This window comes from Oryctolagus cuniculus, chromosome 18 (assembly GCF_051225735.1).
Source record: "Oryctolagus cuniculus isolate XC-2025 breed Fujian yellow rabbit chromosome 18, ASM5122573v1, whole genome shotgun sequence".
NCBI lineage: Eukaryota > Metazoa > Chordata > Mammalia > Lagomorpha > Leporidae > Oryctolagus > Oryctolagus cuniculus.
This window is the reverse complement of record NC_142884.1, coordinates 745,213-769,111: the sequence shown is the minus strand read 5'-3', so window position 1 is coordinate 769,111 and position 23,899 is coordinate 745,213. Positions and strand designations below refer to the sequence as shown.

General features: G+C 41.3%; 1 protein-coding gene across 2 annotated transcripts; it reads left to right on the top strand.

The window, feature by feature from the left end:
• The first annotated feature begins 155 nt into the window (after positions 1 to 155).
• On the top strand, positions 156 to 17,045 carry ORYCUNV1R1643 (vomeronasal 1 receptor oryCunV1R1643). Of its 2 annotated transcripts, XM_089318690.1 has the most exons (2): positions 156 to 5,926; positions 12,612 to 17,045. In XM_089318690.1, exon 2 carries the CDS (start codon positions 12,657 to 12,659, stop codon positions 13,590 to 13,592), a length of 936 nt encoding a protein of 311 aa, XP_089174816.1. In that variant the 5' UTR covers positions 156 to 5,926; positions 12,612 to 12,656; the 3' UTR covers positions 13,593 to 17,045. The 2 variants fall into 2 exon arrangements, with proteins under 2 accessions (XP_089174816.1, NP_001160799.1); NM_001167327.1 differs by lacking the exon at positions 156 to 5,926 and having other exon boundaries at positions 12,657 to 13,592.
• Positions 17,046 to 23,899: the final 6,854 nt, after the last annotated feature.

The following is a 23,899-nucleotide window of genomic DNA, read 5'->3' as shown; positions in this document are numbered from 1 at the left end:
GGCTGGCAGGGAAGCTGGAGCAGCGAATCCCATTAGGATGGGGGTGGAGCTGAAACCAGTGGTTGGGCCATGTGGCCACCTGGCTTCCAGCAATGGTGGCAGGGGCTAGAGCCTAAGATGGTGTTAGGGTATAGATGGCGCCATAGATAAAACTGTGTCATTTTCCTAACATAATGTATTAACTGCCAGTTACTCTACTGTGGCTACTTAAAATGAATTTAAGTTCCTCATTTGAAGGAATTCTTTATTTGCACTTGCTGCATTTCAAGTTAACATATTAAAATAATAAGTAATGTATATAGGTTAATAAAAAAGGCCAAATTATTAATCAACTCAAGCCTAAAGAACAATATCTGTGTTTTGATGATTTTGTATGACTCCTCATTACATCCGGTTTCCTAGATACAATCACTGGCCTTAGTATTGTGGTTGTCAGTTACTTGCTATTCTTAAGATGCTCATCACATTACACTCATCATACATATATCGAGTTTTTTTGTATGCTTTCAACACAAAATGGTTATTATTTATGTCTTCTAAATCTCTGTTTTATTTAAAGTTAAATTTGTAAGATTATTATAACTTAGTGGAAGAATTTACCAGTGTTATTTTATGAACATAAGAAAACCTCAGTAAACATACAGAATAGTCTGTAGGCTAGGTTTTTGATGTAACTTTCATTTTGGTAAATTCAGTTTTTTTAAAGATTTATTATTTATTTAAAAGTAAGAGTGACAGGGAGAGGCAGAGAGAGAAAAAGAGAGAGCACGTTTCCACCCTCTGGTTCACTCCCCAAATGCTGATAACAGCTGGGGCTGTTCCAAGCCAAAGCCGAGAGCCAGGAACTCCATTCAGGTCCTTGTGTATGGCAAGAACCCAAGTATTTGGGCCTTCCCAGGAGCATTAGCAGGAAGCTAGATCAGAGACAGAGGAACCAGGACTTGAACCAGCATTCCCATGTGGGATGCAAGAGCCCCAAGCTGTGGCTTAACCCATTTTTTTTTTTTTGACAGGTAGAGTTAGACAGTGAGAGGGAGAGTCAGAGAGAAAGGTCTTTCTTCCATTGGGCTTAACCCATTTGTACCACAACACTTGCTCCTAATTTTAATTTTTAACCACAGCTATTAGAAGTGTATCTGAGATTATTTGAAAACTGTCCTATTGGTATTGTTTGAAACTGTGAACTATAGAAATGGCACATAACAGGGCTCAGTGGGTAAAGTCACAGCTCACAACATTGGTATCCCATATGGCCACCATTTTGAGTTCCAGCTGCTCCACTTCTGATCCAGTTCCCTGCTTGTGCACCTGCGAAAGCAGTGGAAGATGGCCCAAGTCCCTGGGCCCCTGCTACCCTCATGGGAGATCTGGAAGAAGCTCTTGACTCCTGGCTTCAGCCTGGCCCATACCTGGTCGTTGAGGCCGTGTGGAGAGTAACTAGCGGATGGAAGATTTTCTCTCTCTCTCTCTCCCTCACTCTCCTTCTCTCTCTCTGTAACTCCGCCTTTCAAATAAATAAATAAATCTTAAAAGGAAATGACACGGCCACAGCCAGTGCCGTGGCTCACTAGGCTAATCCTCTGCCTTGTGGCACCAGCACACCAGGTTCTAGTCCCAGTTGGGGCACCGGATTCTGTCCCAGTTGCCCCTCTTCCAGGCCAGCTCTCTGCTGTGGCCAGGGAGTGCAGTGGAGGATGGCCCAAGTGCTTGGGCTCTGCACCCCATGGGAGACCAGGAGAAGCACCTGGCTCCTGGCTTCGGATCAGCGCAGTGCGCCGGCCGCAGCGCGCCAGCCGCAGCGGCCATTGGAGGGTGAACCAACAGCAAAGGAAGACCTTTCTCTCTCTCTCTCTCTCACTGTCCACTCTGCCTGGCAGAAAAAAAAAAAAAAAAAAAAAAAGGAAATGACACATATCTCAAATCATATACTGCTGTGAGGAAAACTTTATAATGTTTCAATGGACAAGTATGATGTAGTTTCCTGTGTGAGCATTAAATGGGTGTGGTTTTAGTGCAATATGTTTCTTTAAAAATACTGTATTTTATGTCGTATTTTACATGAATTTGTATTATATATTATCATAATGAGAATAAAATTTCCATTGACACTGAACTGCTGTTTAGAAAAAAAAAATTGTATTCCCATTTGCATTCTACGTAAATGGATTTCCACAGCATAATAGATGCATCTCTTTATTCTGTCCTCTAAACCACAGGTGGCTGGTGTGTCCTGGAGACATTTCAGCAGTTCTCTTTCTCTTCTGCTTGGTTTTTTTTTTTAAGATTTTTATTTATTTATTTGAAAGTCAGAGTTATACTCAGAGAGGAGTGGGAGAAAGAGAGAGAAGGGTCTTCCATCCAATGGTTGACTCCCCAGTTGGCCGCAACAACCAGAGCTGCGCCGATCTGAAGCCAGGGGCCAGGAGCCTCCTCCGGGTCTCCCACACGGGTGCAGGGGCCCAAGGACTTGGGCCATCTTCCAATGCTTTCGCAGGCCATAGCAGAGAGCTGGATCGGAGTGGAGCAGCTGGGTCCAAACCGGCGCCTGTATGGGATGCTGACGCTTCAGGCGGCAGCCTTACCCACTATGCCACAGCGCCGGCCCCCTGGAATGTGTTTTAATCAGGTATAGCAAGGCATGCAGAAACAGAAACTATTGTGACAAAGGAAGAAATTTCATATGCACCTGGTAGGGGGACCCTGTGGGAAAGAACCAGAATCCCTCACTAAGCAGAGGAACTTATAGGAAAGAATGGGAAGAGGTTTCAATTGTAGTTTTTGCAGGAAGTAACTGGCAAGGAAGGGTGAGTAGGTTTAGGGTTAGCTAGTTTTAATAATCTCAGTGGGTTCAGGGATTAGGCTGTATCCCAAGATGCCTGGTACCTGGCAGTGATTTTGATAGGGGTCACAGTCTGTAGAGTAACCACTCCCTGTAGCAGGTAATTGAGGATATATGGCATTGAAATTATCCCACTCAGGGCATCAAGAATACAGGAAATAAGATGTACTTACTGTACCTTTGCATGTCTTCCTAGGGAAACACTGGACAACCATTTGAGCCAACTCAAATGTAGTTTTGTAAGGTATTCAAGATTTTTTCAGTCTTTAATTCAAGTAGAGCCCTACATTATATTTTCTGTATCTCATAGCTGATTTTCCAGATGCTTACTTTTAATATTATTTTACTCTTTGAAGTATTCTGCACATCTTTGGAATGTTTATAACTAAAATTCAACTTACTTGAATTCAACTGAACTATCACTGTGATTTCCAGATCTATTTTTAATGTGTCTGAACAGATTTCCATTTATCAGTACTTATGATCTGGAAAAAATTCATTATGTCTCCCAGGAACAATGAAAGTAGCTAGCAACAAGTACTTGTGAATTTATTAATGGGAAATAATCTGAATTCTATCAACATAACAGAATACCCTGGAATGTTTCTATAAATAAAGAATTACCTAAAGTGGATGAGAATAAGAAAAGCTAAAAGTTGTTCATTTTACTCTAGCTTTCAAGTTTTTGCATAATACCTGGTATTTTAAAAATCCTATCTATGAATCAAATAATTGGGAGATAACATTTAGAGTCATGCAGGAATCAAAGTTCTAACTGAATTACTAGTAAGGCCCTTACTTATAGATTTTTTTCAACCTATAAATCTGTCAGTCCCTGGGGCTTATCTCTTGATGCGATCCCTCAGCAAAGGAGCTGGGTGTGGCAGGACCCATGTCATTCTCTGGCTTCTTAGACCTCAGTGTCTTCTGCTCATCTTTCTTTTTTAAAGACTTTTTAAAAATATTTATTTATTTACTTATTTGAAAGGTAGCATTACACACAGATGAGGAGAGACACAGAGAGAAAGAGAGATCTTTCTCTCCTGCGCTCTCTTAGCTCTCTCTCTTGGTTTCTCCCCTCCTCTCATATCTCTTCTCTATCTTCTCTCCTCACTAGCTCCTCTCCTCTGGCTCTCTTATACTCTTTGTCTCTTTCCCTTCACTGCCCCTTCACTCCGGTCTGTTGGCTGTTCCCCAATAAACCCTTTCCCTTAAAAAAAAAAAAAGAGAGAGAGAGAGAGAGAGAGAGAGAGAGAGAGAGATCTTCATCTACTAGTTCACTCCCCAAATAGCTCCAACTGAAGTAGCACCTTGACAGTAGGGACTCCATTTTGGAGAACCTAAGACTCCATTCTGGGAAGGTGCCCCCCTACACCGTGAGACTCTGGTCTGAAACCATGATCTAAAAAAGGCGGACAATAACAGTCCACTACATCACACTTGGCAGAGCATAGAAACCCCCTAGCATGATCACTCAAGCTTGTAAGTGGATAGGCTGCACCTGGGTTAAGGATAAAAACGTAATTTATCTATGTCCTACAAATGATTAAAACCAATACCTGGATTAATGTCAAGATTATAATTGAAATTGTTAAGATTGTAACTGGTATTGTTAAGATTATAATTGATATTAGTTTCGCATAGATTTTAGGTCAGTTTGACCCCAGTAACCATGTATTCCCCCCGATCCTAGCAACCATGTATTCCCCTCCCAATTTTGTTGTTTTTGCCTTTATAAACCTTGTTGCTTTGGGCTTCAGGGTTGAGAGTTCTTTAGGGCATGAGCCCACTCTCCACCGCCAGCAATAAAGGACCATCAAATTTTATCAATGTGTGGTACTGTTACTGGTGAATGGCAGGGTTCTTGTCTTTGCGCAAAAAAGAATTCAGGCGTGAGACAGAGAATAGTGGAAAGTAAAATAGCGAGGTTTATTAGGGAAGGGACATCTGTAAGAGTGGATAGGCACCTCTCCAGACAGAACCTGAGAGAGAGTGCCCAGTCGCTCAGACCCGGGGAGAGCGGGGTTACATGGTTGAGTGGAGAGAGTACACCTGGGCAGGCCAGGCAGGTGGCTCAGCAGAGAGGCAGAGGGCTGAGCACGCAGTCTGGTTGAGGCTGGGGGTTTTTAAGGGGATGGGTCTTGCCTCTCCACCTCTGCTCCTCTTGGGACAAAGGACTTTTTGGATTTAAATAGAAAAACTCCTATCTGAGTTTTCCCCCTGAAGTTATCAGACAGGGGGAAGCCTGGCTGGTGTTGCCCCACCTTAGAGGAGCCTTAGAAGAAGGATGGTTATCTATCAGGTAGAAGGGGCAGGACAGGATGCATATTTGAAATGCACCTGGGAGATTATCAGCCAGAAGAGCAGGGACCCCCACCTAGCAGGTGATCGGGTAGGAGGGGCAGGGCAGGATGTAGATAAGGTTATTGGGATGACTTTGAGCTGTGTATGCTGGACCTAGATGTCAACTCTTAAGACCTTTATGTCACACAGACGTAAGCTCATATCTGACTTCCTACCTAACAGTGGTCCTTTGCACTCAGGTACAACACAACAGCCAGGACTGGGCCAGGCCAAAGCCAGGAGTTTCATCCAGGCTTCCCCAAGGAGTATAGGGTCCCAAGCACTTGGGCCATCTTCTTTGCTTTCCCAGGCCATTAGCTGGATCTGGATAAGAAGTGAAGCAGATGGGACTCAAACCGGCACCCATATGGGATGCCAGTGTCACAGGCGGTGACTTAATCGATTACACCACAATGCTGGCCCCTGCTGATCTTTTATTGACACTCTAACCTTTTTAGACCCCCCAAAAATCAAGCTCTCCAGTTATTCCTGCTCACCCCACCTTTTTGGGCAAGTACCTTAACAACCATTTATCACTGTCAGCAGTATGAACACATCACATGTTTTTCAGAGATAATTTCAAGTCCCTTCTTAGAAACTGTCAGTGCAATTACAGGTGATGGGATAATCACCTCCCACAAGGAGGTGAGCTCAAGGAATCTGGACCTTTATCTTGCTGTCAGATGTTCCCTCCCTGGAACTGCACACATGCTGCCCTTGCAGTCGCTGTGGGCATCTTGCTTGGTAAGTAGCTGCTCCTTTCAAATGATGTCTCTAGGCTCTTAGAAGGAATAGAATCCCCCTCATATTCCAGTCGTGAACAGTAAGTGTTTAAAATAATTCTGCTGGCTTGAGTTGGGACATGAACACAAACAGGCACATAAGAGAGGTGCTTGAGGGAGTCAGAGAACCACGGCTGCCTGTGTCTGCCTCCACCAGGCTGCCTGGCGTCAGCTCTCTGCCTTGCACATGGGCTGAAATCTCTCCCTGCGATCTGACAAACCCACTGACACTAAACATGTTTCCTCTATCGGCACACGAAGGGCAATGAGATATTCGTCAGCTCCCTCCCTTGAGCAGACAACTGGTGCCTGGTAGGAGCTAATGGCACCAACGTTTGATTATTCCATCTCTGAGAGCTAGTTGTGCTTACTGGCCCACAATAGGACTTTCAAAGTCTGTCCTCAATAGGCAGCTGTATGTTCCCTTCTCTCTTAGAGAAGTTTCAAGTCTCGTTGAAGTAAAGGTGGCTAAAAGCCTGCAGCTCTCAGCAGCAGGCATTCACAGGGACACAGACTGTCTCAAGATGGAAGGCCTACCCTAGCCTGCAGCTGAATCTTACGTGTGCTTTGATGTCCCAGTTCATTTAGCAATCACTGACTTACCTGCTATCTGAAATCCTTGGGACTCTTCAGCATAAAAATGAAGCTCGGAGCCACCCATCTGCCACTCACCACTAATAGGAGGGCTTGTTATTCTGGCATGTAAAATGCTAATCAGTGGTGTGCTTTCTTCATAAACCACTGTGTGCAGGGATAAGCCAAGCCTTCATTCTTGATGAATAATTGCAGCCCTGATGGACAGAGGGGAGTCAGAATCACAAGATTTGGTTTCTCAGGCTCAGTGGATTTCTTAATAATGGGAACTTTAAGTGTCACACCAAGTCAGTTGACCTATTTATTATCCAAATTTATTTCACTATTTATCTTTTAAAATATTTTGACTTACCCTTTCCCACTTAGTTTGCTTCACTGATCTGTCATTTTTAATTCTAAATGTGATTTCTTTTTTATTTTTAAGTGTAAATTCTGTCTTCCACTTTTGAGTACTTTCTGTGTGTGACGGTGGAGCAGAGGCTGCCCCCTGCAGCTCTTTGCTTTCCCCCATCCTCCTCCGTGTGCAGAGGGTGATCACTCCCATCACTGGAATGCGTTCCATCAGCAACACTTACTTGCAAATACACAGCCTCATCTCCCTTACCTGCCTGCCAGCCCAGCTTAGTTATTGATCCTCTCCATTCTCTTGCTACAGTACACTCACGGGTGCCTGCATCCTGTAAAGCACTCGGGCTTAGAGGGTGCTTCACTCTTTCTCCTTTCACAGCTGGAGGTCCCTGTGTTTATCAACAGCAGTTTCTCCCCCAAATTCTTAATTCTAGCTTTACTTTTTTTATTTTAATAACATATAACTTAATGCAATGTAAACAATTGAATTCTGACTAAATAAAACATTTCTTTTTAAAAAAAGAGATCTATTTATTTGACAGGCAGAAAGTTAGAGAAAGGAAGAGACAGAGAAAGAGATCTTCCCTCTGCTGGTTCATTTCCTAAATGGCCAAAATGGCCAGGACTGGGCCAGGCCAAAGCCAGGAGGCTGGAACTTCATCTGGGTCTCCCACGTGGGTGGCGAAGGCCCAAGCACTTGAGCCATCTTCCAGTGCCTTCTCAAGAGTATTAGCATGGGACTAGATCAAAAGTAGAGAGCTAGGACTCGAACCCATGCTTACATGGGATGTCAGCATCCTAGGCAGCTTGACCTGCTGTGCCAAAATGCTGGCCCCAAAAGTTGTTATTTTAAAGTGTTGTCATTTCAGAGCTCTGTAAAACAAAAAAAGTTGAGAGCTTACCATTATTTGCCACATGAATTAGTAGTTGGTAAAACTGCAAATGATTGGGACCAACATTGTGATGCAGTAGTTTCAGCCACCACCTGTGACGTTGCATCTCATGTGGGTGCTAATTCGAGTTCCAGCTGCTCTACTTTGAGTCCAGCTCCCTGGTAATGCACCTGGGGAAGCAGAGGAAGATGGCCTTAAGAGTTTGGGTCTCTGCACCCACAGGTGAGACCCAGATGGAATTCCAGGCTCCTGACTTTGGCCTGTCCTACCCTCAGCTGTTGAGGCCATTTGGGGAGTGAGCCAGTGGATGGAAGATTTCTGTCTTTCTATAACTCTGCCTTTCAAATAAGAAATTTAAAAAAATTAAAATGATTAGAAGGTAACAGACATCTATAATATTCTGTATTCAGGATTCTGAAATATATGGAAATTCTTAGGCTATGGGAAGAACTTTATAATATTAATTGTATTTATTATAATTTTCACAAATAAGAATGATGCAAAATATTTCTAAGAGGATTCAAAGTAACAATTTGAACATATATGAATTATGGGAAATTATATATTTAATGGTGAGATAAAGTTGCATCTAATATTTAGCTTGTATTTTTGTACAAATTATGAAAGGGGAATGGACAGGGGATTACCCATGCCAGAAGGGCAAGTGAGAGAGATGGTCTCATAAATGACATAAACACATGATTTTTTTTCCTAGAATACCTGTTTATACCAGTATTTTTGTTTTTTATTAAACTGATTAATATGGGTACTAAAATAGTTATGATAGCTTATTTTGTTAATATAATTTTTGTTAAATATTTTATTGTATTAAATATTTGTTCATCAAAACTTTTCTGTTATTCTTCTGTTTACCATATTTTTAAGTGAATTAGGATTTGTCAAAATTGTTTTATAAGCATGCTGGACTCTAAATCATTGGATTAAATTCTTGTATGTGTAAAAACATTAATAGCTCATTAGTTATCCAGAAAGATAGTGTGTGCAGGAAAATATATAAATGCTTGTTACCTTTCTCCTTATTTATAAGTCGTTAGATTTTTTTCCTTTAAAAGAGTTCAAGGTTGCCGGCGCTGCGGCTCACTAGGCTAATCCTCCGCCTTGCAGCACCAGCACACCGGGTTCTAGTCCCCGTCGGGGCACCGGATTCTGTCCCAGTTGCCCCTCTTCCAGGCCAGCTCTCTGCTGTGGCCAGGGAGTACAGTGGAGGATGGCCCAAGTACTTGGGCCCTGCACCCCATGGGAGACCAGGAGAAGCACCTGGCTCTTGCCATCGGATCAGCGCGGTGCACCAGCCACAGCGCACCAGCCGCGGCGGCCATTGGAGGGTGAACCAACAGAGAAGGAAGACCTTTCTCTCTCTCTCTCTCACTGTCCACTCTGCCTGTCAAAAAAAAAAAAAAAGAGTTCAAGGTTAACCAATTTCAGATTATGATTCTTATATTATTAGGGACATATTAATTTCTAATTTAAATTATATGTTTAAGGTAATTTCTAAAGTTCTTAGCTCGTCTCATTTTTCCATGGCAATCAATTCAAACTGCCTTCAAGTTCCTTCAAACATGACCCCAGCAATATTTCTTGTTATCTTGTTTGTTTTTCAACCTCATCTTGCACATTTTCTGTCCTGGACTTGAGATTAGGCTATTTTTTTTTAAATAAGTTCTGTTTTCTTTTGTGATAAATTTGCTTTTAAAACTGATAATCCAGATCATAGGAGTGTTCTTTGGTGTTCATAATAAACCCTTTATGTGAAAAAAGGGTAGAAAAATGGGCTTGCAAAACATGCTACTTGGAGGGCTGGCATTGTGAGTGAGGGGTAAAGTTATCACCTGCAGTGCCAGCCTCCCATATGGGTGCCAGTTTGTGGACTCCTCTACTTCCAATCCAGCTCCCTACTAATGGCCTGGAAAAGCATCAAAAGATGGCCCGAGTGCTTAGGCCCTTTTACCCATGTGGGAGACCTGGAAGAAGCTCTGGGTTCCTGGCTTCAGCCTGACCCAGTCCCAGCTGCTGCAGCCATTTAGGGAGTGAACCAATAGATGGCAGATCTCTCTCTCTCGCACTCTGTCTCTCACTCTGTGACTCTGACCTTCAAATAAATAAATAAATGTTCTTGAAAATAACTTGAAAAAGTTATTAAAAATAGTTTTGCAAAATGTGCTGATTCTTCAAAATAATTTTTATGTAACTTCATGATTTTTTATAGTCATATTTAAATTTCTTATTGTTGAAAACTTTATTTCCCAAAGGCAGTATTATAATTACATAATTATATCTGCTTTAAAACTGTAACTCTATTTTCACTATCTACATGATAATGACAATAACTGAAGATCATTTGGTCAGATTTTTGTCCTTAATCTTTATTTTGGTACATTTCATTAAAATCTTGTGTTTTAAAGTAGCTGAAAAATTCTTTCTGGGCCAATGCTGTGGCCCTGCAGCTCCAGCAGCACCAGCATATGGGGACTGGTTCAAGTCCCGGCTGTTCCACTTCCCATCCAGCCCCCTGCTAATGACCTGGGATAACAGTGGAGCATGGTCCAAGTGCTTGGGCGCCTGCACCCATGTGGAAAAACCCAGATGAAGCTCCTGGCTCTTGATTTTGGCCTGGCACAGCCCTAGCAATTGTGGCCATTTGGGGAGTGAACCAGAGGATGGAATATTTATCTATCTATCTATCTATCTCTTTCAAATCAACAAATAAATCTCTTTTTTTAGTTTTGATTTAATGATTGCATTTTTTCATAGATACCACTTTAGGAATATAGTGGTTCTTTCCCCCATACCCCCCCAGCTCCCATCCCACCTCCCTCTCCCTCTCCCATCTCCTTCTTCATTATGGTTCATTTTTAGTTTAACTTTATATACAGAGGACCAACTCCATGCTAAGCATAGACTTCAACAATTTGCACCCACGCACACACACAACATATAGAATACAGTTTAGGGAGAAAATTTGCAGTCAATTCTCACATTACAATTCATTAGGGACAGAGGTCCTACATGGGGATCAAGTGCACAGTGACTTCTGTTCCTTTAACGATTAACACTCTTATTTATGACAGTGATTATCCAAGGCTCTTGCCAAGGGCTGCCAAGGCTATGGAGGCCTTTTGTGACCATAGACTCCATTGGTATTTGGACATGGCCATAAGCAAGGTGGATGTTCTCTCCTCCCTTCAGAGAAAAGTATATCCTTCTTTGATGACTCTCTTTCTTTCCTCTGAAGTCTCACAGAGATCCTCAATGTAGGATATTGTTTTGTCACCGAGTCTTGGCCTTCCATGCCTGAAATGCTCTTGCAGGCCTTTCAGTCTGACCAGGAAGCCTTAAGGGCTGATTCTGAGGTCAGAGTGTTATTTAGAGTGAATGTCATTCTAGGAGTTTGCTGTGTGGACTGCTTCCCATATTGGACTTTCCTTCCTTTTAAATTCTATTATTTTTACCAAGTAATTGATGTTATTTATATGATCACTTTTAAACTTAGACTAATCTATATGTTGCCTTTAACTTTTAATATCATCATTTTAGCAATGAAGATGGCACTTATAGCACTAATTTTTATGGGTTTGGAGCCCCATGAAAAGTTCTTAGGCTGTACCCTTAGAGCTAAGTCTGTATGACTGTATGCAGAACTAGACTGTTTTACTATGTCCTCCATCTCTTATTCTTCCTCTTATTTTTAACTAGGATCTTTTTCCAATTGCCTTAAAAATACATATGATTAACTCTGTGTTACATAGAGAGTTAAGCATATAGTATGAAGAAAAGAGAGAGAGAAAGAAAACAGAGGAAAAAAAAACAAACAAAACCAAACAAAAAGGATATACACAGTAAAAAGTAACAATGATAAACTGTCCCTTAACAGTCAGGTCAAGGACTATGAAGACATTGATTCTAAAAGTGACAATTTTGCTTCTATAGCTTTCAATTCTTCCAGCGATGTTACACTGCCAAGTCTCTACAGAGTCTACTTCATGTTGGTTTCATTTCCTCCTTCATTCTATGAGTATTTTAAATTATCATTTAAAACAATATTGTAATTGTACCAGGTTGAAGACTTGTGTATGTGATGATCCAGAAAGTACCATTCATGTGAGTTCATGGAAAAATGGATAAATTAAAAGATAAGATTTTAAAAAATTATTTGTTTGAAAAGTGGAGAGATAGAGAAAGACAAACACACACACACACACACACACACACACACACCCTGGCTTTGAGAAGTCAGGAGCTAGGAACTCCATCCAGGTCTTCCACGTGAATGCCAAGAACTCATGGGGTTGGTGCTGTGGCGCAGTGGGTTAAAGCCCTGGCCTGAAGCTCTGGCATCCCATATGGGTGCCAGTTCTAGTCCCGGCTGCTCCTCTTCCAATTCAACTCTCTGCTATGGCCTGGGAAAGCAGTAGAAGATGGCCCAAGTCCTTGGGCCCCTGCACCCACGTGGGAGACCCAGAAGAAGCTCCTGGCTCCTGGCTTTGGATCGGCACACCTCCAGATGTTGCAGCCATCTGGGGAGTGAACCAGCATATGGAAGACCTCTCTCTCTGTCTCTACCTCTCTCTGTAACTCTGTCTTTCAAACAAATAAAAAAAAAAAAGGAGAACTCAAGTGCTTGAGCTGCTGCTTTCCAGGTCACTTCACAGGGAACTAGATTGGAAATAGACTGAACTGGCACTCCAATGTGGGACAAATGGTTTGTTTTTTTAATATGGGCATATTTATAAGTTATGCACTGAAGAAAATTTCTAAAAGTAAAATGGAATATATTGTTTCTTTCTTTTCCAGATTCTTCTGACCCCAATTTAAAAATCATCCCTTAGGTATTGTGTGATGATATCTACTAACTTAGACTGGGTGGTTATCTTCCTCATTCAGATGAAAATTGGGATCCTGGGAAATGCTTCACTTCTTTGTTTTTATACCTTCACTTTAATTACAGGACAGAATCTCAGACCCACAGACCAAATTCTCAACCAGCTGGTCTTAGCTAACTGCTTAGCTCTTGTCTCCAAAGGGATCCCTCAGGAAATGGCAGCTTTCGGGTTAGAATATTTCCTAGATGGTACAGGATGTAAGCTCATCTACTATTTACACAGAGTGAGCAGAGGAGTTTCTCTTAGCACCACCTGCCTCCTCGGTGGCTTCCAGGCTGTTAATATTTGCTCCAGAAGTTCTTGGTGGCGGGAGCTCAGAATTAGAATTCCAAGCTGCATTGGCCTCTGTTGCTCCTTCTGCTGGATCCTGAATCTCCTGGTAAATATTCATGTTGCTATCAGGGTGAAGGGCCCAGTGACTCACAAAAATAGGAGCCTGGAAAACATGCCTAAATTTTCTTGTTCTAAGACCACTACAGACAAACTTTCAAGCTCACTGATTGCAGGCATGATATTTTTTGTTGACTATATACTTTTGGGTCTCATGGTCTGGGCCAGTGGCTCCATGGTCTTTGTCCTGTACAGACATAAGCAACGAGTCCAACACATTCATAGCAAGAGCCAATCCCACCAACCTTCTCATGAGGCCAGGGCCACATGTACCATCCTAATCCTGGTGAGCTCCTTTGTCTTATTTTACTCTCTCTCCTCTGTGTTGACTCTCCATGTGGCCCTAAGTGTGATTCCAGCACAGTGGCTGTTGAACACCTCTGTGTTTGTGGCTTTGTGTTTCCCAACTCTCAGTCCCGTTGTGCTCATCACTCGTGACCCTCGTGTCTCTAAGTTGTGGCTGGCTTGCTGGTCAAGATGTTTTTTCCTTAATGCTGAATGAGTATACTGTCCTTTATAGGGCATCAAATGACCCTTTTCCCCCTGTATTCACACATAAGCATCCACCCAGTGTCAACTCTTCTAGAAGAGTTTGAACATGGTGATAAAAAGAAAGAAAGATTTTAAAATTTAACCAAAATAGTACTCATGTGTTATATATGTATATAAATAACACTAATCTAATTTTTCTGTTATTCAAAAGAATGACTAAATATATTTAACCTTGCAAAGGTTAAAACAGAGAGGACTTCCTCATCATGTTGGTTCAGACTGGGCCCCTTTCAACTGGTTGTTGTGAATATCATTTTTTGTTTTGTTTTGTTTTGAAAAATTGGCCTGATTGGGGATTTTCCTTTTCTTTTTTGAAAGATTTAAGTCTGTTAACATGGCACTTCTCCGGAACTCCATTGTGGTTTGTTCTGGTCCATTGAGCCTAGCTCAGGCACTCATGTACATTTTACCTAAACCTCCTTCACAGTCCAACACACAGCACTAGGTTTCCATGGTGTAATTCAAGATCTACCTGTCTGAGCAGGCTTTTCAACTCTCACATCCACTTTTCTGAGAACAGCATGAGGTGATGTGGTGCAGCCTGGACACAGGAGGGGATGGTGCTGTTACACACCTGTGGGCATTCTGGGGCTTTATGTATTGTAATAGGCAAAACAGAGATTTGATTGTGGGTGAAAATAATAGTTAAAGTTAAGCAAATTAAGTACAGTTTCCTATGAAATTAACATCAATGAAATGTGTGAATTCTTTCTTCTACATCAAGTGAGGATTCAGATTTTGCACAGTTGTCTCAATATGATGCAGTCCTTGGACCCAAAGCAGACCCACAGACTTGATTCTTAATCAACTTGCCTCAACCAACCCTTTAGTTATTTCATCAAAAAGATCAATCAGACAATGGCAGCTGTTGGATTGGAGTGCTTCCTGGGAGACACCAGATGTAAAACTATTATCATCACAAACTGGCCAGACAGGTCTACATCTTACAGTTTCCAAAGACACAAGACTCCAGTACTCTGTTTTTGGCTTTTCCTGATATTTTTCTCTATGGTGTATACATCCCTGACATAGAATTAAAATGTTCCTCTCATATCTTTATATATGTATAATCATATCTTATGGGTCTTGCTTGAATCTTCTTTTGCACAATAAATAAAGGATTCCCTCATGTTGTTGCATGCTTCTGTCATGACTGTTTGCAATAGTGTTGAAAACTTTTTCATCGTAATGTATCTACCATTCTCCTGACCATCTTAGAGAGGGTCATTATTTTCCAAACATCAACCAAACGCTCTACTACTTCAGGATGCTTCTGTCAGGTATTACTGTTCAGATTTCTAAAAAGATTTTCCACAGAATGTGTGCAATATTCTTAAATACTACTGCTCTAAAGTTGGAGGAGTCTTGCAGTTATCTTAGCGTTGTATAAACAGCCTTAAGTACAGCCTAAGAAGAGAATTCCTTTTTCTTCTTTAGTCTTTCTGCCATTTTTTATTTTCAGTTATATGTGCTGAAATAATTACTGGTAAAATTTCAGGGTTGTGGATTATCTTCCACACATAAATTTTCTCTCTCCTGGCACTAATATAAAGCACATCTCTTAACTGCATGGTGCCAGTGCTAGTGCTTCATCCTGTTGCTGGCAGTGGGATGTGGACTTAAGAAAAATCAAGTTCTAGCATTTTAGGAGGTTGACACTGAAGTGTGGTTGTTAGGTTCACACCCTGTTTCATAAACAACATCAAAATGGCAGAACCATTGCTGACTTTAAGTTCACACGAGGAATGTGCTTTAACAATTCCCAGTACTGTCAGTATTGTGAAATAATTCCTCTTAAAGATAAGGATCACTGGCTTCTATGCTCTTCTTTTCTCTCATCATTTTCTTTTCCCCCAGTTTAACTTGAATTTTCTAAAACTATTTCAGAGTTTGGTAGTTTTCTCAGTTTAGCTCTGTGAGGCAATTTTCTGATCCAAATGAATTCATCTAATACCCTGTCATGATATTTTACTAGAAAATCATTACATGTTCTTTTATCTTCATATAGGTCTACAAAAATGGCCTATAATTTTATTCATGTGTACTTTGGTTGCTTGAATTTCTTAAAAAAAAAACACACACACACACACAAAAAAAAGAAAAGGATTGTTTCTTACTATGGGAGTCAACTCAACATGGCAAAACCATTTTTGAGATGGTGATGTAACAGATAGTGGAAAAATAGCTAAAGAATTCCAGAAAAAAAGCTGGGCTGAGGATTTGCTGTAGGTATCACTGGATTCGAATGAATTTAACATTATCTAAAACTGTTTTGAGCTGTTTGGATGATAAAGAGATTTCCATTTTTATCTGGGAAGAACTAGCGGTAAAACATCTAAGAGCACTAAGTTTGTGATATAGAATTTATGAGGTTTAGTGGATCTACCCCACACCCCCCACTTTCCCATGGTAAGATGTCATTGACAAATTCCATATATTTGGATATTATGCCAGCCATATAATCAGATTTCTTTATGGGGGGGGTGACAATTGTGTGTGTTTACTTTAGAAGAGATGAAAAGAGACAAGATTTATGAGATAAATATTTGAAGGCAGTATGCTCTGGCTAACTGTTATCAGTTGGTATTTCTACAAGTCCAGAATACTTTGAACCTGATTTACTAGATTTGGGAATTTTTAACACGGCCTAAATTATTTACTCAAAGACATAGATGTGAAAATTTTAGGCAGTCTTCTAAATCTTTTTCACCATGGATGAAAACTATGATATAAAGAATAATACTTAGGAGGATTAATTGGAAATCAGAGAGTTCGAAATAAAACTTGGACCACTTTGCATACACTCTTCTCACTTGACATTTTAGCAACGTAATATGTACTTTGAGTATAACATCAAGTTTTAACAAATATTTAAAGACAAAATCATGTCAATAAGATACTAAAAGGCTCATTTTTATATTTGTTTTAGATGTTTTAAATAGTTGCAATGGCTTAAAAATGACGATTTAAAATGTTGCTTGTAATACAGTTTTGCCTGCTAAATTCTCCACATTTTGTAACCTGTTTTATTTCTTTGGGTGTAAAGCGTTTTTGCTTAGTATTGTGATATTGTATATGTTTTGTCCCAGTTATATAGTAATGTTTCAGTCCATCATCCAGCTTTGGCTGCTGAAATCATACAGCTGTGAAGACCTTGCCTTTGTTTCTGTTAGACTGCTTTTCAGTTCTGTATTGAGTATCTTAAGTACTATAGAAAAGATGTCACTTCTTCCTTTAAGGCTGTTTTGTAATATATATAAGGACTGGAATTGTGTTTTTAAAGAAAAGCATTCAAGTATGACAATATACTATCTGTGTTTTCACCATTCAAAGTGCTGTTTAGTAGTTGAAACTTAAAACTATTTAATGTCATTTAATAAAGTGACCAAAATGAAAAAAAAAAGATTTTCCAGATTATCAGTGGTTTTGCCCCAGTAGATCAACCCACCACACATTCCAACTCCTTCTGGCTTCTGTGACATAATGTAGGAATTGGCATGATTTTGATATCTGCATAAATAAGCTGAAGCATGGGGCTTGTTGTCCCCCTACCCATTCAATTTACACGAGCTTGGAAAGCTAACCTAAGAGCTGTTGACATGGTCTTCTTAAGCACTGTGCTGCTGTTTAGATACGGCTTGAAATCTTGATAATGTTAATGCCAAAACGGAAGGAACAGTTATGACTTGCTCAGTGAAGTGTTACGGGACTACAGGGACAAAGGATTTTTATCATGGACCTGAACATCTCCAAAGAGCTCCTTTAGTGACTAGAGTAGGGAATAGATGAGAGAGGGTCCCAGAGAACAACTGAAACTCCTTTCCTCCAGGAAGTGGCCGAGACAACAGACAGCACATTCCCTAGTGATGACAGCTATCCAAGCCCTGGGAAATTTATAATACACAGTTCTACAAAGAGTGAGAAAGAAGGACAACTAGAGAAAGATTGGGTAAAAGACGGTTGCCTCAATGAGACATGGCTCATCTGAGGACAGCTGTTAGGGAGTTAACATCTTAGCTATATAATGGTTGCTCCACCAAATGCTTCAAGTCACACCGGTCTGTCTCCCTCTCTCTTATCCTCCCCCATCACTCTGCCTTTCAATAATACCTAAACATAGAAAGTTGAAACCTGCTAATCAGTAAAAGGGATGACTTATTGACACATCATCCTGATTAATATCAGGAGTATGAAAAGCCAGACATCAAACAGCTCTGATGATATGTTTTTTTTTTTTTCTGCATGTGATGATGTTCGGCATTTTAGAAAGCTGGTGACCACCACAGCTAACTAATTCCAAGGAGTGCTGGGAGCTTCCCTAGAGTCTGCCTTTCATGTGAAGACCCCAGATCCAGGACTGTGACCCCACCCATCTCCTTACCCAAATCTTGCACATCAAAGCAGCATTTCTGCTGCACCTCAGCCATGCCAGCACCAATTACCAGACAACAACGGGCCATCCCTACAACCCAAAGCCTGCCAGAGCACATATAAATATGTTGGTTCAGCTCTCCCCTCCTCCTGCTTCTGCCTCCTAAGCAAAGTCTCATGCTTCCTGCGTGGCGCTGTCTCCCTGCTCTCTGCAAATCTCAGCAACAAGTGCTTTCAGTGATGTTAATTTCATGGTGCCATCACTCAATCACTTCTAAAATTAGAATCCTGGGATTACAAAGGACACAGATTATACTTTCCTATGACTTTATAGAACAAGCCAAAAGCCGAAACTGTGATTTCAGCTAGCAGAACAGTAGTCATCACTTTATGGGGTAATCTCCTGGAAAAGGACAAGTGGGAATGTATGGCATCATGGAATCATGGAGTTCTTCTAGATCTTTTGCAGCATGTAGGTTACATTGTAAATTTTACATTAAAAAGAAAAGAGTATTAGCCATCTCTTGTAGTATAAATAAAGTTTGTTCATTTCCCTGAATGCAAATATTACTTACACTGGAGTCTGATTGATGGCTTTGCCTAATATTATGGCATGGATATCACTTATGACCAAATTTCACTGTGTTCTGACAGGGCTGAAGCATTGGCATACCAGTAGCCTAAGCCCATCTAATGCTTGGAACAAAAGGAAGCAAAACTTGTTTGTTGTCATTCCCTCATTTGTGGAGGAACGACACCAGACCCTGCGCTGTTCTTTTTGCCCGGCTCTTCCCGGGTTAGCTGCCATTCCCTCACTCGTGGAGGAACAACGCCATCCCGGGTTAGCTGCCAGCCCCCCTCCCCGCCTCTGCGGAGGGGCAGCACCCCTGCCACTTTCCCCGCTTCGGCGGAGGAGCGGCACACCGCCAGCCAGCTCTCACAGGTTCCTCAGATGTTTCCCTCAGATGTTCCTGGTGCATGTTGTCTCTCTCCTCCTTTATAGTTCTCTTCCACCAATCCATGCTCTGCTGCCCACACACCGAGCATGCTGCTCTCCTCCAATCAGGAGCAGGATCGGCTCCTGCCACTTGTTAGTCAAATTGGCGAGGCAGCTGCGTAGAAGTTGTTTGCTCTCTCTCAGCACCATATTGTGGGAGATTAGATGCATGGAATTAGTCCTAGTTCCAGTAATTTAGTCTAGTCTCAGTTGTTCCCCACAGTTTGTAAAACGGCTGATTCTTGTCCAAGGAAAAGATTCTGGAGTGCCTTGTTGTATCAGAAAGAAGTTCCCAGGAAACAATGTTGACATGGTAACAGGACCGTGGGAAAAGGAAACCAGATTGAAGAAGTACTTATTGGCTTTATTCTGATGTTGTATCAGAGTAAATAATGACAACTTCAGAACTCCAGATTATAACCCAATGAGAAGTTTTAGAATCTGTGAATCCTTGTTGATACGGATACATGAGTGAAAGCGAGAAAAAAAAGAAAGGCGGAATAATGGGGGATAGGAAGTCTACCCCACAGTGCAATGTCACCTAATAAGAACACACCAAGTTAGCAAATCATCCGTGGTTCCTAAAACTGTGAGTAAAAGACCATATATTTACATAACTTAGAATATCTCCTGAGTGTTCAATAACTATAAAAGAAAAGCAGTAGGTTTGAAGACAGGACATCTGACAACATTAAAATAATCAAAACTAACATGCCCACTACTGAAAAACCTAGAGCATCCTGTGCTACCTAAAGACAATGCCCCAAGGAAGATGGAGTATCCCTCCTGTGGTTTCCCTGAGAAATATTCAAAAGTTTAGTCTTTTGGCAACATGGAAATTTTACAAAAATATTGGCCCACAATCTTTTAAAAAATGAAAATTTCAAGGAATTCAGTAAAAAGCTTAGGAGTTACTTTATTAAAGAATCTAAAGAGACATGGAAACTGAGTGTAATATGTGAATTTGCCTTGGATCTGCACAAGGGAAATATTGATGGGTACTATTGGGACAGATTGTGGTAGTGCACTATAATATGCTGTTTAATAATAGTAATGTGGAAATATTGAAATTCCAGGTCTTTATAGTAGGACTGTGATTATATAAGAAAACATCTCTATGTTAGGAATTATGCATTTAAATATGAACAGCTGCATTTCTAAACTCCACTCAAATTGTTTATATACAATTATGTTTTATGTATATATTTTACATATATGTGAAGAAAATAGAGGTAAAGAATGATAAAGTAAATGGATAAAAAGGTTAGAAATGCTAAATTGAAATTTTTTTTTTTTTTGGCAGGCAGAGTGGACAGTGAGAGAGAGAGACAGAGAGAAAGGTCTTCCTTTGCCCTTGGTTCACCCTCCAATGGCCGCCGCAGCCGGCGCACTGCACTGATCCGAAGGCAGGAGCCAGGTGCTTTTCCTGGTCTCCCATGTGGTGCAGGGCCCAAGGACTTGGGCCATCCTCCACTGCACTCCCTGGCCACAGCAGAGAGCTGGCCTGGAAGAGAGGCAACCAGGACAGAATCTGGTGCCCCAACCGGGACTAGAACCCGGTGTGCTGGTGCCGCAAGGCAGAGGATTAGCCTAGTGAGCCGCGGCGCTGGCCGCTAAATTGAATATTGACATGTATATTGTTTCTATTGCATTTTTTCTGTAAATCTGAAATGAAATTTTCAAATATAAAAATTAATTGATGTGCTTCACTTCTTAGAAAATAAGATCTATCATATAATTGGTAGCTTTGGGATCCTCAAGGAGAGAAGGCCTATACTTCCAGGAATTGAGAGTCCCTACCCGCACTTCCAGGGAAGAAAAGTCCTTGTCAAGGTCCCCACAGGTGCCTAAAGGTCAACCAGTGAGGATCAGACCTGCCTCTGACTAGTTAAATTTGTGTGTGTGTGGGTGTAAAAAGTTAAGCTTAAGCTTACAGGTTTAAACCTTCCTGGTGCAGCTGTGAAAATAAGACAGAGTAAAGTAGCACCTTGACAGTAGGGACTCCATTTTGGAGCACTTGAGACTGCATTCTGGGAAAGCAACCCCCCCACCGTGAGACTCTGGTCTGAAACTATGATCTCAAATAGTCGGACAATAGCAGTGCACTACATCACCCTTGGCAACGCACAAAAACCCCCTAGCATGATTGCTCAAGCTTAAAAGTAGAAAGGTTGCACCTGGGTTACCTGGGCTAATAATGAAGATGTGATTTGTCTATGTCTTAAGATCATAATTGCTGATTGTAAGATTTTAGCAACCGCTTAGCAACCGTGTATTCTCTCCCTCCTCCCGATTTTGCGGTTTTTGCCTTTATAAACCCTATGCTTTAGTTCCTCACTGCTCCTCTGTCCTTGTCAGAGGGCCCCAACATGTTGGATCAATAAATTTAACCCTTTGCTGGTTGCATGAGAGAAAAAGTCTCTTGGAGTCGTTCCTTGGGCAGTGGGCTTTTTTGGACCCTAACACCTCGACCTTTAACCCCCACACCCTGTATCTATAAAAGGAGCCCTCCCAACCTCTGACACACGACTTCCCTGGCCCAGGGTCTGCTGGGACTGGGGAACCTTGCCCGAGAGTGGAATCCCAATAAAAGCTTGTGAATTAATTGATTCATCTGCCTGGAAAGATTTATTATGCACCAGACACCTTTAGATGGTGCCGAAACCCAGGAGCATGGCCTGATTACCTTGAGAATTTCTGCTGCAGGGAGAGAAAATGGTCAGAGGTCCCATATGTCCAGGCTTTCTGAAACCTCTGCTCCCATCCTACTCCCTTCTCACCTACTTCCCTCTCTGCTTGCTCCACAGCCCAGGTCTTGCTGGCCAAGATCGGGCCCCCACCTCCTAAGGATGCCTCTTCTGTGTTACTGACAAACTCTCCACTCTCCACCTTTTCAGACCCTCCTGAGTTCCTGGGGACCCAAAGCTAGCCAGGAACTTCCTGCCCCCATATGCGCATTCTTCCACCCCACCACCATATCCTGACCCTCCCTCTGGCTCCTTGCAGCCATATCCTGCCCCTCCCTCTGGCTCCTGGCTGTCATATTCTGCTCTGCCCCCTGCCACCCCACCATGTTCTGTTCTGCCCCCTGAAACTGGTCCTTCATCTAATCTGTACCTTCTGCTCTCTGGCCCAGGTCCTATTGGCCTCCAGAGTTTCCACTAGAGGTCAAGGGCCTAAGCCAAAACCCCCACCTTCCATGCTTGCAGCCCCAACTCTTCACTATCTCACTGTACTTTCCCCTCCCACCTAGGAATTCAGACTTTATCTTAGAACCAGGCCTGGTCCAAAGTCTACTCTCTATGTCTTATCAGTTTGGGAATGATTATCTCCATGCTTTCACTCTCCAGCCCCTGTCCTCCAACTGGTCTTTTGCCCCTCCCTCTCTTGTTCCAGTTTTACCATAAGAATAGCAAGGGAATGGTAATCCCATTCTTTTGGGCTCCCTGCTTATTGAGAAACAAATTAGGTATCCCACCCTTCTGTGGCTCTTTTATTTTATCTTGAGCAAGCCAGACAGGAAAATCAGGTCTTCTGACCTCCACTTATTAAGAGCTATGGGTTATTTAAATATGTGCTTATTTTCAAACATTTGAATTATCACCTTGTAACAATGATCAAATTTCGTCCATATTATGTCATGATGTTAAGGAATCTTATTGCAACCAGATATTTTGGATTTTGAGCCTTCTTGGCATCCTTAACAGGCATTCAAAAAAATCAAAAATCAAAGTTCCAAAGAATTTGGACTCTGAAATTTCCAGTAAATTTGGGCTTCATTTTTTCCAGTTTGGGCCCAACTGGAAAAAATCAAAGGATATATATGTCTCTCATCTTGTAGAAACACCAACTAATCAGGCTATTTGGACTATATATTAGAACTACTGTCAAGTTGTGAAGTGGTGCTAAATTTTAAGTTTCTGTAATATAAAATGGTATTGCTACAGATGTCTGAGAATTAAAGTCTAATAATCTTGTGTTACTAGACATGATAGTTATCTTAATGAGAAAGCCCCAGAGGCCTAAAAGAGTTAAATGATTTGTAAAATCCTACAGGTGCTTTCAAAAATACTGTGTGAAGTAAGCAAATGCCTCTTGTTGGTTAACAAGTTTATAATTTTAAACGTGGCAATTTAAAGTCTTTTGTCATCCACAGTTTTATACATATTTGCTGCTCATAAAACTAAAGCATTATTGGTTCTGTGCTTAGATTTCCTCCTATAGGCTCTGAAGGACTTTTCCCAGCCACTTCTATTGTATTCAGAGTTTGTGATGGCTCTGTAAACAGATGAAGCCAATAAAGTATTTCAGGTACCAACTGAGGGAAAGTGTGGTTAACTGAGGTTACAAGGACAGAAAGTAATTCGAATCAATTGGTAATTTACAAAAAGGAGTTAATTTTTAAAAAGCTATTATTGAAACTTCTATATTGTTCTATTATGTTATGTTATATGTGTATACATATTGTATGTCTACACGGGAAAATTTATTAAGAGTTTTATTTTAATTGGCTTATAGATAAAGGATTGCTCATCAATTTAAACTGCTAAAATTATCCAAAGATACATTTTAATTCATGTGACCTGAATCTCTGTATCAGGTGTTTTAAATTTGTTGGTAGAAAGAAACTAAAAACATTGTATATGCTTGTGCTTCAATTTGCTGGTTAAACAAGCTACACCATGTTTGATATTTAAAAGATGTTTCCAAATACTGAAGGGTTAAAAAGTTAAAAGCCGCTCCCGTACCCCCTCCCCTCCTCTGGTGAACTTTCCTGACCTCATCAGACTTGCTCTGCATAGCCATTCTCTTTAAAGTTAGTCAGTCAGGCCGGCGCCGCGGCTCACTAGGCTAATCCTCCGCCTAGCGGCGCCGGCACACCGGGTTCT

What these genes read in the sequence shown, in the direction of transcription:
- ORYCUNV1R1643 (XM_089318690.1), top strand. Translation starts at nt 12,657, where the DNA reads ATGATATCTACTAACTTAGACTGGGTGGTTATCTTCCTCATTCAGATG.